This window comes from Clarias gariepinus, chromosome 27, assembly GCF_024256425.1.
Source record: "Clarias gariepinus isolate MV-2021 ecotype Netherlands chromosome 27, CGAR_prim_01v2, whole genome shotgun sequence".
Taxonomy (NCBI): Eukaryota; Metazoa; Chordata; class Actinopteri; order Siluriformes; family Clariidae; genus Clarias; species Clarias gariepinus.
The window spans coordinates 13,003,863-13,018,309 of record NC_071126.1 but is presented as its reverse complement, the minus strand read 5'-3'; the positions used below and the strand labels follow the sequence as shown (position 1 = coordinate 13,018,309).

The following is a 14,447-nucleotide window of genomic DNA, read 5'->3' as shown; positions in this document are numbered from 1 at the left end:
CATAATAGAATTTAAAAAATGAAATCATTAATAAAATATGTATCCCTTTACTACTCAAATACATAGCATCATTAAAGACATAATTAGAACTAGGGTTCATAAGTGTTCATGCATTCATCAGTTTCATATTTTAAATAATTATTTTTGTCATAGGATCCCCATCTATCATCATGTCTTCCTCTTCAGTAAGTGTAATACTTTACATAGAGAGTAATACAACATAACAAATGGTATAAATGTAATTAATTCAAATTTGATGCTGCCTACGGTGTAACATTTACATTTACCGGGTATTTTTCATACCCGGTTTCCAAGGACAATTTTTGGTTCTCTGACATTCATTTCCCCCATTCTTATTGTTTTTGTTTCATGTATTGATGATAAGTAATCTTGTGTAACAGATTGGTGCAATCTCTACTGAGAACTAACTAGCCAGCAGTAAACCACTAGGTGGAGTCAGTGAGTTGGGGTAAAAATCCAGAAAATTAGATTTTGCTGTGTAGTGTATTTCCTCTGGTAATAAAGAGTACACTGGCTGAGAATTAAGTAAAGGTGCACCAAACAAACATTTCAAGAGAAACCATTGCTCAGTCATATGGAGGCATGAGAGTGAACATTGAAGATCTGTTTTTTTTAGGTTTGATGAGATAATGATCCAAATACTTTACTTGGTCAAGTTTCAAAGCACATTGTCACCATTCCTCAATTAACGCCGTATGTATGGAATACAATATGTGGTGTCGAAGCGTCATGTCCGCTCAATGCTTTTTATCCTCAAAACCCAAGATGCTTGTAAAAATTAAAGGAAGCATAGAGAACAATATTACATGAGAACCTCTTGCTTATGCTTGCTTAAACAGAAACTTCACTTTCAGCAGTAGAATGTTTAAGGCAAGGTTAAGGTTAAGGCAATGCATAAGTGGTAAATGTGGCAAAGTCAAAATCCGGATCCGAATCTCATGAAGGATGTAGGATGTGAAATTCACAGCAAACAAACAACATCCAATTAACCTGGGAAAAAACACAGAGTTTTTATTAAATAATTATACAATTAGAGAATAATTTTAGAAAGAATGGGCAAAAATAAAAAAATAAAAATATATGCAAAGATAATACAAACACAAAACTGTTCTTCCAACAAAAGACAAGAAGTCACAATTCATACAAGCAGAATTGTAAGGTTTACTTTAGGAGAGGTATGATGGCAGAAACTCTGTTCACTTTCACCTAGTGATGTAGCTTCCTGAGATCACAAGTTCTTAGTACCAGACAAGGAGGTCTTCGCTGACAAAGCAGTCACTTTTTTTCTACTTCTATTTTTGCAACTGAGAATTCAAACCAATCAGTTCTGTCTCTGAGATGCAGCCTAGACAGCAGAGAGAATCAGTTGTCCTGTAGATTCTCCCTGATCAACTGTTGTTTAATAAGTTCCACAGCCATCCAGTGTGTGGAGTTCAAGAAAGCAACAATTCCCTCTTTTGTTCATGTGAGTGACTCTAGCCCATCACGGCTGTCTATAAATGGAATACTGCAGTTAGAGTTTTCCGCTGTTCAGCTGACGCGATACATCGAGTTTGAAAGGATTAAAGGGTAGAGCTGCAATTGTCTCGCAGAAACCTGTAGCCCTCACCTTCCCCACTTGGTACACAGTTATCATGTGATAGGGAAGAGATAGTGGATGCCAATTTGCAATGATAAGGAAATAAAAAAAAATTAAAGAAAGATTGAATAGCAGACCGAACAGTATTCGTAATGCGGTAAATGTGCTAGTGTCTAGCTTGATCTTTATGATTCTTGATCACTGTTTTTTTTTTTTTTTTGCTTGTATAGTGTTGCTATACAAATAGTTGGCACTGCCATCAGGAAGTGGTTTGGGGTTCACAATCTGAAAAATAAAGGCCCATCATGAGTTAGAGAACATTTGGTTCCTTCATTTTTCACCACAACCGCACCTAATTTATTTATTATTTATTGTGATTATAATTCATTATTATCTTGTTAACATGATTAATCTAGTGTTGAGTAACAATACATTAAAGGTTTCTACCTGTCTTCCTTCATCAAGTGATGCTTTCATCATGGGCTTTTTTTGGTTCATCAGAGAGTTTCAATTACCATGATTGTGAAATGCAAGGATTATTCAGTGCAGAGTTTGCATGTAAATGTTATGAAAGCCACAAAGTCTTTTGCTTTGACACCTGAGAAAGACAGAGAGAGGCTGCCAGAGAAAAGGCGATAACACAGGAAACACTGTGGAGGCGACTTGTGGGTGAAAAGGTGAAACATAAAAGTTTTATAATCCTTTTATTCACTGCAGGATTGCATTGACACAAACATCTAGCCCAAAGACCATACTTTTAAATGCGATGGCTTTTTATATCCACATTTCCTACACATACATGCTTCTGTATAGTTTCAACATCAAGTTGATGTCTGACTTGCTGCTTGAATTCTACATGTACAGGTATTTATTTTAGAGATGCTTTTACATCAACACAACTTAAAAACAATGACACAATTTAATCCAAGATAACTAGTTGAGTTATTTACCAAAAGTATGATGTACAGGATTGTAAAAAGAAACGTAGAGGTGGAATGGTGGCGTAGTGTTTAGCACTGTGGCCGTTCAACCCCAGGATCAAGGGTTCGATTCCTGCCTTGGGTCTGTGTGCATGGAGTTTTCATGTTCTCCCCGTGCTTGGTTGGTTTCCTCCTACAGTCCAAAGACATGCAGATTAAGTTAATTGGTGTTCCAATAGTGTGTGTGTAACCTGCTATGAATTGGCACCATGTCCAGAACCCTGCCTTGTGCCCAAAGTCTTCTGAGATAGGCTCCAGGCACCTCTCGGCCCTGTACAGTACAAACAATATACAGTAAAAGATGATAATTGATGTAGGTTGAATTAATGAAATAGATTGTTTTACTGTGTCAGGCTGTAAAGTGCCCAAAGATTTGTGCCATGAAGATAATTTATATAACAACCTCAGCAGCAATGTCATTGTCCCTCTCGTCTGCATGTTCTAACCATTCAGCATTTAGCATCACCAGTATTCTAATCACCTGCCTGATCATCTGCACCAGCTTCTCACTGGTTCATGCCCGAAGGTAGATGTTTTTATGCTTCATGAAGCTGAAAATGAAACTGCAGAACTGCTCAATTTGAGTTAAATTTAATCATGACCGTTTGTGGACTATGTTTAATTCTGGGCTTTAATTAGGCCATGCAAGGACATTCACCTTTTTCTCCTTCAAACACTGTGTGGTCAGTTTTGCTGTGTGCTTTGAGTCATTGTCATGTTGCAAGGTAAACTTTCCTATTGACAAGTTTCTGGTGAAAGATTTTCCTCAAGAATTGAATTTGCCTCATTCATTTTTCTTCTATCCTGACTAGTGCTTCAGTCCCTGCTGCTGAGAAAAACCCTATAACATTATAGTACCACCTCCATGCAACTGCAAAATCTTTGTCTCATCTGACGACCTGCGTTTTTTACAAAGCTCAGCCGTGACCGCATCTAGTCTATCTTAAGGAGTGGCTTTTTTTTTTTTTTCGTGCAACCCTCCCATAAAGCCACATTTGTGGACAATTTGTGAAATTGTTGTCGCATACACACAATGGCCAGTCTTTGCCATAGATTCCGGAGTACTGTGGGTTTGTTGGTGGCCTCTCTGACTAATTTGCTTTTGGCCCTTTTATTTAGTTGGGAGTGACATCCTCATTCAGGGAGGATCTGTGTTGTACCAAATATCTTAATAATAGACTTCACTGCTCTTCTAGGTAGTGATAAACCATTTTTTTGTATCCATCTCCTGTCTGTGAACACAGAAGGAGATGGAAATGCAAAGCACCAAAATTCATTATAGATTGTTGAAATAACCCCCGGCAGTGTTCTTAGGAGTCCACTTGGACTAAAAAAAACCTCTGAAAGTGTTAAATCAACACTGGGGATTTTTACAGTGCAGCTGCAAGCTGTAAAAATATCTGTTTATCTGTTTGTCTGCATCTGTATATCTGTTCAGTCCAAAAAGTGCATCTAAGTTTCAGTTACATTATTATAAAAGAGCCAGAATTATGGACCAATTGTACAGTATGTACTGTATATGGGTTTCCAAAGTGATTGGCTTCCAGGGTGGAGTTTAAGTCAAAAGTGGGCAGCCAATTACAAATTTGATCATGTCATGTTGATTATGTTAGCCTATTTGGCTATGTAATGTATTTTCTTTCATAAAATACTAGTTTTCATTGCACACTAGTTTTACAAGCGCTAAATCAATACAGCCGTGTTTTAATAGACTGTTCTATCTACAGCTAAATTAATTTTACATGATAGCTAACATATAAATACAATTTTCTTTGTTAAAGTAGTCGTGTTATGTTCTAAAAACAAACCCAGTAGCAAAGTTGAGATAGATTGTGATTTATCCCCTTGCATTAGCGTATTATTGAAGTGTTAGTTTATGTTTTTATCCAATTACAACAAGTCTTTTAGATTAGTTTGCAGTTGTAAAAATTAAATTGAGAAATAACTGAGCCTAAAAAGTTCATCTATGGGTTTTGGACACTTTTGAATGGCTCTGTTTCCACAGTGTTGGTAAAACACTTAGCTCTTACACAACAGTTATGCAACATTGCTACATGTGATACAGACCGTACCATATATAGACCATAGAACACATTCTAAGATTCTTTATTGTACACGGGGTGTTCAAGTCCCCCAAAGCTTAGGTCGGAACTTTTGGGAATTTTGCAGAAAAGCAAAGCACAGTTATGAGGGTACAAAATACCTTAAGGTCTTTATATTATCAACTGATACTCTAATACACTTGGCCCAAACTTGGAGAAATGGTTAGGACTATTACAGACAAGTTCCTGTAATGTGCAAATTGTGTAGTGGGTAGTATGAGAATGTGCACTGTCATGTAAAAACAGAACACCTTTGGTGATCAAACCATGCATATTGTCTTCTTTAAAAGGTTTGTACCATGCAAATGTTTTACTGCAGCTAAGAGTCTAATCACTGTACTGTGCTTTTGCAAAAGTCTTCTGTAAATGTCAGTTGGTTTTACGCCTTTATTTGTGACAAATTTTATCACAAGTGCCAGTTTGACTTAAATGACCCTTGGGTCATTTAAGTCAAGGCCTTAGGCTGCCCATTACCATGACAGCCAAGCGGGCATTGTTGGTTCAGTGGTAGATTTTTAGCCTGCCATGCAGAAGGCATGGGTTCAATAGCCACAAAATGCCCAAACCCCATCCACAGGATGCAGTGCCTGTCCCAAGCCCTAAAATAAAAGGAAAGGTTGTCAGCAAGGGCATTCAGCGTAAAAAAATTGTGTGAGAATCGGATAGTACGCTGTGGCCACCCCTCGATGGGATCAGCCGAAAGAGCAACATTTCCATGACAGTCAATCTGCAATCAAATAAAAAATGGTTTTTTTTCATTTTCAATTCTGCAGGTGCCATCTCAGAGTTTTAATAGCATGGTTGCCAGGCAACACCGTCAGGCAGGTAATCGACAAAAAATGCACGACACCTGGTCTTGCACCTTTATGAACCATTTATAAATGCTCTGACACCTTAACCATTATTTCTTAATCTAAACCCTTTTGTTGTTTTGTCACCAATCAAAGATCATTAATGGCCCTGAAGGTCATCATTGAAGCATTTGTCTATTAACAGCTTGCATATTTGCATATTCACTGTGAAGGCCAGGATATGTAATATTCTCTAAATGGCCTGAGAGATGAGGTATTAAGAAACCATGCTCATTGCATAGTCCTTATGTGGGTTTGTATGTATCTATTCTGAGATGTGACATCCTTCACTGGAACTCTCTGAAAATCACACTCACTGAAGTAGCTTAATGCTGAAACCATGTAGAACATCAATGACCCTTGTACCAGATAACTATTTTCAAAAGGAAGGAGGGAAAAAAAGCCAACTACATTTACACTTTACAGCTATTTTCGTGAGGCACAGTCGTAGTTGAGAAGGAGGAAATGGTGGCACATGTTCAACAAGCAGACAGAATTCAAAGAAAAACCAAATCAAGCCATGTGATCAGAGCTGACTTCCTCTCTTAAGCAGAACATTCTGTTCTCAATGAGGTTTTGTCCCTGTTACGCAATCCCCTTATAGAAGTAGAGCAGTTCATACATATACGCTTCAGATCCTCAGGATTCTGATTAAAGATTTGAACTTTGTGCAAAATACAGAATGAAGTATGCACAAAATAGTGTCATGTAACACTAAAGGATGGAGTGTCCTGAAGATCAAATTCATATAACATGATGTTTATTGTAGTGAAGGAAAGCAGGATGTTTACATATAAAATAGACATATACACAAACAAACATATACATAATGTACAAGTGTCATTGTGAAAGTGCCAGACGCTAATATAGAAAACTAAACTCTTTAGCCAAACAGTCAGAAAGAGAACTGGTTAAAGGGTACTGGTTGAAACAAAATATACAGCATTTTGTGCAAATGTAGTCAATCAGTCAGGACATGACTGGTGCTGTTGTTTGCATCTTAAGATTTAAGCCACAAATGTCCAACAAAGGTTGCATTTACAAATGCAAGCCAACATCATTTTTTCAAATATGATATATATTTAAATAAACACTTTTATAAAACAGCAGGAGGTGCCTGTGACCATCTGCAAAAACTCAAGTTTCTGTAAAAAAAAAAAAAAAAAAGTATCTTAAAAACTTGGGGTGAGGCTTATGGGGCTAAAACGATGCCTAATTAAGTTAAAGAAAGAAGTAATTCAAGATGGCCGCCTACATATGACTTTACAGTATTTAGCTACACAGTAAAGTTTAGTTCATGTTTACAGATTATAAATTATAGTCCTAAACTACATTGGTAAGTGTGCATAAGATTACTGAAGTCATTGCAGTGATTTGAGGCAGCTGTATCCGACTTCTCTTACTTGTTAGCAACATTAGCCTTGTAGCTCCAGTGCAAAAGTAAATATGTGAATTTGCCAAAATTACCAAAAAAGGTTGTTCTATTTACACATTATAATATTTACAGAAACGTAGCTTTAGACTGGTGATATAATTTTTACATTAGCATATTAAATAGCTGTTAGAAACAAACAGACAAACAAAGAAAACATCAACACTGCCTTATAGGGAACGTGTCAGACTAGCAAGCACATTGTGAAAAACAACAAAACAACGCAAGTTATAATTTACACATATGACTCCTTTGCATAAGAGGATTCCTCGAAAACGGGCTGACTACATCGACGATTGAGTTTTTCCATTCTGGTGCAGCTTACCGACTCAGACATGGCCCTTTGCCTAAATGCGTTCTGCTGAGGTAAACCATTGTTCGAAAGGGTAAAACTGTCCAAAAGTTGGCTAACAGGTGAAGGGTCCAGGATGTAATCGTTCATGGAGGTGGGCCGAGATCTTTGGCCCAGCTCTCTTGCATCGTGCACAGTCATGGAACGGTATTTCGGAGGTGCCTGCAGGGCTCCAGAGTGTAGAGCCTGTTTGTAGGATGGCGGACTTCCAGGGTCACGTCTGTCTACATGCTCAAAGACCTCCATGGCCGAGAGTGGTCTTTGACGCCTCAACGGCACGTCCTGAACCTCCGTCTCGTTCTGAGAGTCCTCCTGCAATGTTCCACATGGAAAAGTTCCCTCTTTTTGTCCCTCCGTTTTCTTGACACTTCCCCTGTTAATGGAGAAATTTCCCAGGCTTTTGGCTCTCTTAAATGGGAACGGACGCCTCAAATTTGCTTCCGTTTTAGATTTTCCATTAAGAGACATATGTCGCTCAGGTTGTGTTTTCCGAGGGCTGGAAGGAGAAGGTAAAGGAGAGCTGACAAACACTGAATTCTCAGAGATGTTAGAGTTAGTGCTTTCCAGAGAACAAGTTGAAGAGCAAGAGCAGGTTTTGTTGATGACCGGGACTTCGAGGTTTAGACTGCCAGTGGTTTTTCTCAGTAAAGGTTGCAAGTGTCTTCTCTGTGGTTTTAGAAAGGAATCATCAGAGTTTTGCTTCTTGAGAGTCTGTTCTTCGTACTCCTTAGCAGAGGAACAGTCGTCGTGACTCCGAGCCAGAAATTGGAGTTCCTTCACTCCGACCAAGGAAAAGATGGCAGGCTCAGAGCTGCGCCGGTCAACGGGCTTGGTGACAGTCTCGAAAATATCATCTGAGGAGTGGGAATGATTGACTGAACACTGGATATGGATATGAGGACATGCTTGGTGTGTGTGTCCTGTTGCTTCACAATTCTCTCCATCGGTGTTGTCAGAATCGGAGTGGTGCTGGTGTGAAGGCAGAGTATCTGTGTCGGAAAAAAAAAAAAAAAGTTGCGTTATGAGTCATTTATTGTTTGTGGCTGATACATGACACGTGGATTTTAATCTTGTTAAACCTTCAAGGATTTTGGTGTCTGTTACTACTATACTGAATACTGAAATGTAATATGGATTTGAATCTCTCCAAATCTGGCACTACATGGATTCATGGTTACTAGCTTGTTTTTTGTCCATACCTGAGACATGTCCCAGCTCCTCCTCCGGGTCTCCAAGCAGAGTCAGGATCTTTTCTCCAAAGATTTCACAACAATTTTCAATCAGGAACTGGGTTATGCTTGTCACCTAAAATACAAAAATGACATTTATGATGTTGAAGACGGAAACACGGCATTGCCTGTCAGTGTAGGCTAATTGTGCATAATTAGTGGTGGTGGTGAGGCTGTGTTTTGGGGAGTTTCCCTGAAGGTTTAAGGTAAACATCATGCATTTGGTATTTAAAGTGATATTCAAATTTTTAGATATTTACAGTACTTAGAATATAAATGAGGTTACCGATAAGAAGCTACTGATAACCTATAAGGTAGCTGTGTCCAGTAAAAAGTTTCAACATCTTGCATCAATAGTTTTATCAGATATTGTCTATACATTACATTGGAAAACATTCTTTAAAAATGTTTTATATTATTTTTTTTTTAAACAATGTGGATCTAATCGGGAATGCATAATAACTACAGGGAACACTTGGAGAGTCTACAGACCCAGCTGGTTTATCCACCTGTTTTCGAGTTCTACAAGAATGTAAATGGTGTTCAAAAACATTTTCCTAGAAGTGATTGTCTCGATTATTTTGAAAATTTCCACTGCAGTGTTGCAAAAAGCAGTCCTAAACTAGCAGTTTATTAGTATTAATTTATAGACAATTCTGAAATAGATCTAATATACATCTGACTGTGCATACAATTTTTTTTTTCTGACCATTTTTTCCCTCTATGTTTGTTTTTTAAACTGTTTTGGCTCGTATAAAGTCACACTCATACTTCTGCAAACAAAAATATTTGCCAAGTAAAAACTAGAAAAGTGTGGTTTGTCACGCATCGACTAACCACTCTTTAATCTTTCTGGGCTGTGTGAGTAAGAATGAGATGACAGGTGTCTAACCTTTTCGACCGTGCTCACATCTAGCTTTAGGCTGCCAGGCTGTAGCAGAGTTGGAGCGATGCAGATGGCCAAGTTTTTGGGATCCATTTTGTTTTTCTCTGATCTCTGGATAATGCGGCACAGCAAACAGAGCAGGTGCTGCAGCAGGACGCCGTTGGCTTCAGGAAGTTTGGAAACAATCCTATACACGGAAAAAAAGAGGAAGAACAAAAAATCAGTTTGGTGCTCTTTTTTAACCATTAGGCTCTCCTGTCTCATTCTACTCTAAAAGCAGAAGTGATGTCCCGCCATTTTAACAGCATGACACTTTGACATTCAGCTGTTCCTTATTTAAAAAGAGAAAAGTCCACTGAAAGTCCCGCTTTCTATTCCTCTTTTTTGCTTTGCACCAGTGAAGTTAGGTGCTTTCTTAAAATAAAAAAAAGTACCTAACTGTGCCCATTCCTTGGTTTCTCTTTCTATCTACTCCATGCTTACCTTCTTAACTCAGCAGGTAGGTCTTCTTTATTCACTTTCACCAGTGCGTCTGTCCACTCAGTGTAGCGCTCAGCCACCAGCAGGCTACCTGGAAGCTCCCTCAGGAAAGTCTGCCAATAAAGCGACATCGATATTATTCATTATCAAGTTGTATCTTCCGCAACTGACTAATATTTTGATACTTTTGTCACTGCGGTTGGAAATGAGTCTAACATGACCTGTTATCAAATATCAAGCCTCCAGGATCACGATTCAAAACACAAGACAATACATCATTTTCCATTAAACACAATTGAAAGATCCTGGAGACTTAAGATTTTGCCCCAGTATATACTGGAATATTGAAGGCATGATCATAATAATAAAGGGTTGTTGCAATAGAGACAGCATGTTTACCTTCAACAATCCAACCAGCAAAGTCACAGGCAATGCTTCTAAGTCGACCGCCACCCCAGAGTTGAGCTGGTCACGGACAGCATTTAGGTTTTTGCTGTTACACGCTGTCCGGAAAACTCCCTCTGTCTCGGGACCTTTCCTCCACAGCAGCACGAGAAGTTCCTGAAAAGACGAAGATGAGGAAGATACGTTAACAGGAGAAGCAATAACAGAAGATCTTTTCGACATAATTAAACAGAGGTGGAGATGCTGACATCAGATTCGTTTCATCTGAAAACCCCACCATCGGTTTAATCTGATATAACATTTCCTATTGATTAGATCTCAGATGTAGCTTGTGTATGCAGGTGGGAAGAGAGCTGAGCAATGACTGTGAAGTTGTACGCAGACATTTATACAGTAGTATCATTTCTGCCTTCTGTGTACAGTATGCTACTGATATAATGTTAGTTTAGGAGAAATATCTTGAAGAGCATTATCTGTCTCCCTGCCACTACTTTTGAAGATATATTGTATAGTAGATGAAATGTTACACGGCTACAGGTTGCAAATATGTGAGATAACTATCTTAGGTGAAATGTTGCGAGGCTGCAGATATATGCGAATATGTGTGAAAATGATCGGAATGCAGTATTAATGATTTTGCAAAATAAGCAAAAGTTGCATGCATGAATGAAGAGACAGAAACTAAGGAGGGACGAGACTGGTTCTGGTGATGCAGAAAATGTAAAAGTGTAGGTGCAAAAGAAAGTTTAAACAAAATCTCCAGCACAAATCAAGTGTATTTACAGTGTTATCATTTAGATAGGAAAGGAATGAACTTGTTCGTCAATCCAAGCTAATTGTAAGATGAAGAACACATATTTATTTGTACAGTATATTTAGTACAAAGAGGAAAAAAAATAAGACGTACAGCAATAGGTTTGGGGATTTTCGCATCTTTAGGAAGAGGTTGTCCAAACAGCTGGCTTGTCTTGTGTCCTGGCTGTGTGGGTATGCCTGTGTGTGTGTCTCTTCTCTTCAGCTTGGAGAGCAGGCCCTTCTTACCACCATCATGTTCTGCCAAGGTCAAAAATAAATCAGCACATGATTATGAGTCAGAGTGAAAAAGGAGGGTTGGTAAGAATATATATCAGACTGACACAGCGGATGAGACTTAAAGCGGGCACCCATGAGTTAAAAATCATAAAAGTCAAACACTATTATCTCTACCTGTATCTCTATCTAATTATCTATCTACACAACAAAATCTCCAGTGTTGAATTAACACCCAGAGTACATTTGTGACCATTTTGTCAATCTGGAGGTTAATTCAACACTAGGAATTTTGCTGTGGATATTCAAGTCTTCATCTTCTTCTTCTTTTCACACCCTTACCCACTGCTTTTTTTTATTCTCTCCCACTCAGTTTCACAGACACACTCTGGAGGGCCCCTAACCATACTTGTGGTCACAAAGCGCCTTTTTCATTCGAGTTTGAACTCACCAATCACCATCTCGGGCTTGCACTGCGGGGAGGAGATGTTGCCATTGCCGCTGCCATGGAGAGCCTGGAAAACAGTGAGAAGTGTGAGTGTGTGGCAATAAACACTCAGAGTATACAGTCTAACTGCATCCACACCCTCAAAAACCACACTGATGTTGTGCTGCATGCCTGCCACGCCTTTTTTTTCTTTTTTCTCACAAAAACAACCAAAACAAGCTGCCGGTCTTCTGTGATAATATGTATTTTTCGAATGTGTTGAAAAAATAATACTTACATTAGCTTGCAAGTCGATGACACCGTCCTCCATTCCTCCTCCACTCAGAGATTTATTCTGCAACACACCACACAAGGACAGGGCATATAGAGTTAGACACATAAAAAGGAACTTAAAAACCAACTAGTAAAATGGTAGAAGAAAATAATTTGAAAAGTTGTAATGAAAGTTTATGGACACTTTAAAAAACGTGGATTGAATTCTAAAGTTCCAAAGAGCATGCATTTGAAAACTGGATTAAGAGAAAATGCATCAATTACAAGGATGGATGGATGAATGGATGGATGGATGGATGGATGAATGGGTGGATGGATGGATGGATGGATGGATGGATGGATGGATGGATGAATGGGTGGATGGATGGATGGATGGATGGATGGATGGATGGATGGATAAATAGATGGATGGATATTTTATTGATCTTGAAGGAAATTCCACAAGTAGATGCACTTACTGTGGTAGTGCTGCTCAAGACCTTCATGAGGACAATTGGAGGTGGGGAAATCGTAGGAGTTCTCTTCCTGGCCTGTGCAGTTTTCCTGTCAATTATATGCAGTATGGTTAGTGGTTTTTCTTTCAATTTTCTACCAAGCAAAACACACAGTAGTGCTCATATCTTTGATTGCTGTGAATCAAATGAAAGATCTTCACAGCCGATCATGACTGATTTTTTATTTCTATATATTATTGGGTGGATATTGGATATATATTTCTTGGATATATTTTTATCGTGACTAAAATATTTATCTTCTAAAAAATGTCATATGTTAGTCAGTGGAATGTTAGTCACACAATACTAACATTGGATTACAAACTAAAGGTAAAGACCCTAAATGACATTTATTAAATGCTGTGACCTTTATCGTCATCTATAGTAATCATGTACAGACTTAGCATCAAAGGATATTCACTTTAGATTTTACGATACTGTTTTGCCAGTGACCACAAACACTTATTCATCGTCTATACCGCTTTATCTTGTATACAGGGTCGCGGGGTGCCAATCCATCGCATGGCCACACACACATACAATTTGGTCAATTTGGGAACGCCAGTCAGCCTAATCTGCATGTCTTTAGACTGTGGGAGGAAACCGGAGTACCTGGAGGAAACCCACCAAGCACGGGGAGAACATGCAATCTCTATACACACAGAGCTGCGAACCGAATGCGGACCCTGGAGGTGCAGGGTGCTAACCACTAAGCTAATGTGCCGCCACACCACAAACAAAAACATCTAACAAAATAATGAATAAAAAGCGAGAAGCGAGCATTGCTATGCACCAGTATGCACTGGATATCTACTAGCTAACTATCCTATTTCAGGAAAACTTTAAAAAGTGATGCTTTGTACCATAATATACAGTATGACAATAACAATATCAAGTAAACATCAATTAATTCTTAAATACTGTATATATTGATCAGAAAACAAAAATCGTTATGAACATGAATTCAATCAGAAAACAGATGTGTTGGTGTATTAATATTAACAGCATTAATAAGAGACAATTCTATCATTATGGATAGTCAAATCAAATTTCTTTAACAAAACAATACACATAAATGTCTTTTCGAATTATTTTTACTAATTACATATCTGTACGATTACTGGAGTGATTACTGTGCCACATTGCATACATATAAATTTTTACTTTATATATGATTTGCTAATGAATGTAGTACTAATAAACAGAATAATAATATAGTATCAGAGAGAAAGAGAGGCACATACCTGTGAACAGTATCTAACCAGCGTTCTTTAACTTCAGGCGAACTGCAGGTAAAATAACAGCATGGTTTGAGTTACTGATCCACAGAGCGCGTACACGTGACTCTCAAGCACGAATTGCACCCACTGATGGACTGGCTGCACCCATGCGGCCTCTTTTAAACGAGCGGAAACTGCACAGAGTCATGGGGACAGGAAGCAGCGTCATGGTAACACCGCCACTTCCTCTTTTCACCTTCACACTGTGTCGACAAGTGGAAATTCTCCCTGTATGGGGACCGTGCACCTGACTAGGTTTTAGAGCTTGATATGGGAAAGCAGGAAGTTCATGCACAAATAGTGAAGATGAGACAGTTGTAAATAGTTAGCCATGGCGGTTTGGAACGTGCAATGATGTGAGATTAAACGTGTTTCGACGCAGAGGTGTGTACAACCACATAAAGTACACCGTATGAGTTTAGAACACTTCTACTCATCATATTAGTGATGCATCTGTCTGTCTATCTGTCTATAAATTTCTTTGTCTACCTATCTATTGGTATAAATATCCTAATGGCTGATATTGGACTTGGTATGAAATGGTAACATACCCCAAAAGTACCTTGAGTTCTGAATCTGGGCTGTCACACCAACACCGGACACGTG

General features: G+C 38.6%; 1 protein-coding gene across 1 annotated transcript; it reads right to left on the bottom strand.

The window, feature by feature from the left end:
* Positions 1-6,276: 6,276 nt before the first annotated feature.
* tagapb (T cell activation RhoGTPase activating protein b) lies at positions 6,277-13,959 on the bottom strand. Its single transcript, XM_053489268.1, has 10 exons — positions 13,806-13,959; positions 12,526-12,610; positions 12,072-12,128; positions 11,798-11,861; positions 11,225-11,370; positions 10,312-10,473; positions 9,916-10,025; positions 9,439-9,619; positions 8,517-8,622; positions 6,277-8,306 (listed from the first exon to the last, which is right to left on the bottom strand). The coding sequence occupies exons 2-10, from the start codon at positions 12,550-12,552 to the stop codon at positions 7,201-7,203; spliced, it is 1,959 nt and encodes a 652-aa protein (XP_053345243.1). The 5' UTR covers positions 12,553-12,610; positions 13,806-13,959; the 3' UTR covers positions 6,277-7,200.
* Between the last annotated feature and the right edge of the window lie 488 nt (positions 13,960-14,447).

Coding starts and splice junctions, on each gene's coding strand:
- tagapb (XM_053489268.1), bottom strand. CDS start 12,552: ATGAAGGTCTTGAGCAGCACTACCACA. Junction 12,129..12,525: donor TCTTGAGCAGCACTACCACA/GTAAGTGCATCT, acceptor GGTGTGTTGCAG/AATAAATCTCTGAGTGGAGG. Junction 8,307..8,516: donor GGAGCTGGGACATGTCTCAG/GTATGGACAAAA, acceptor TTTCCGACACAG/ATACTCTGCCTTCACACCAG.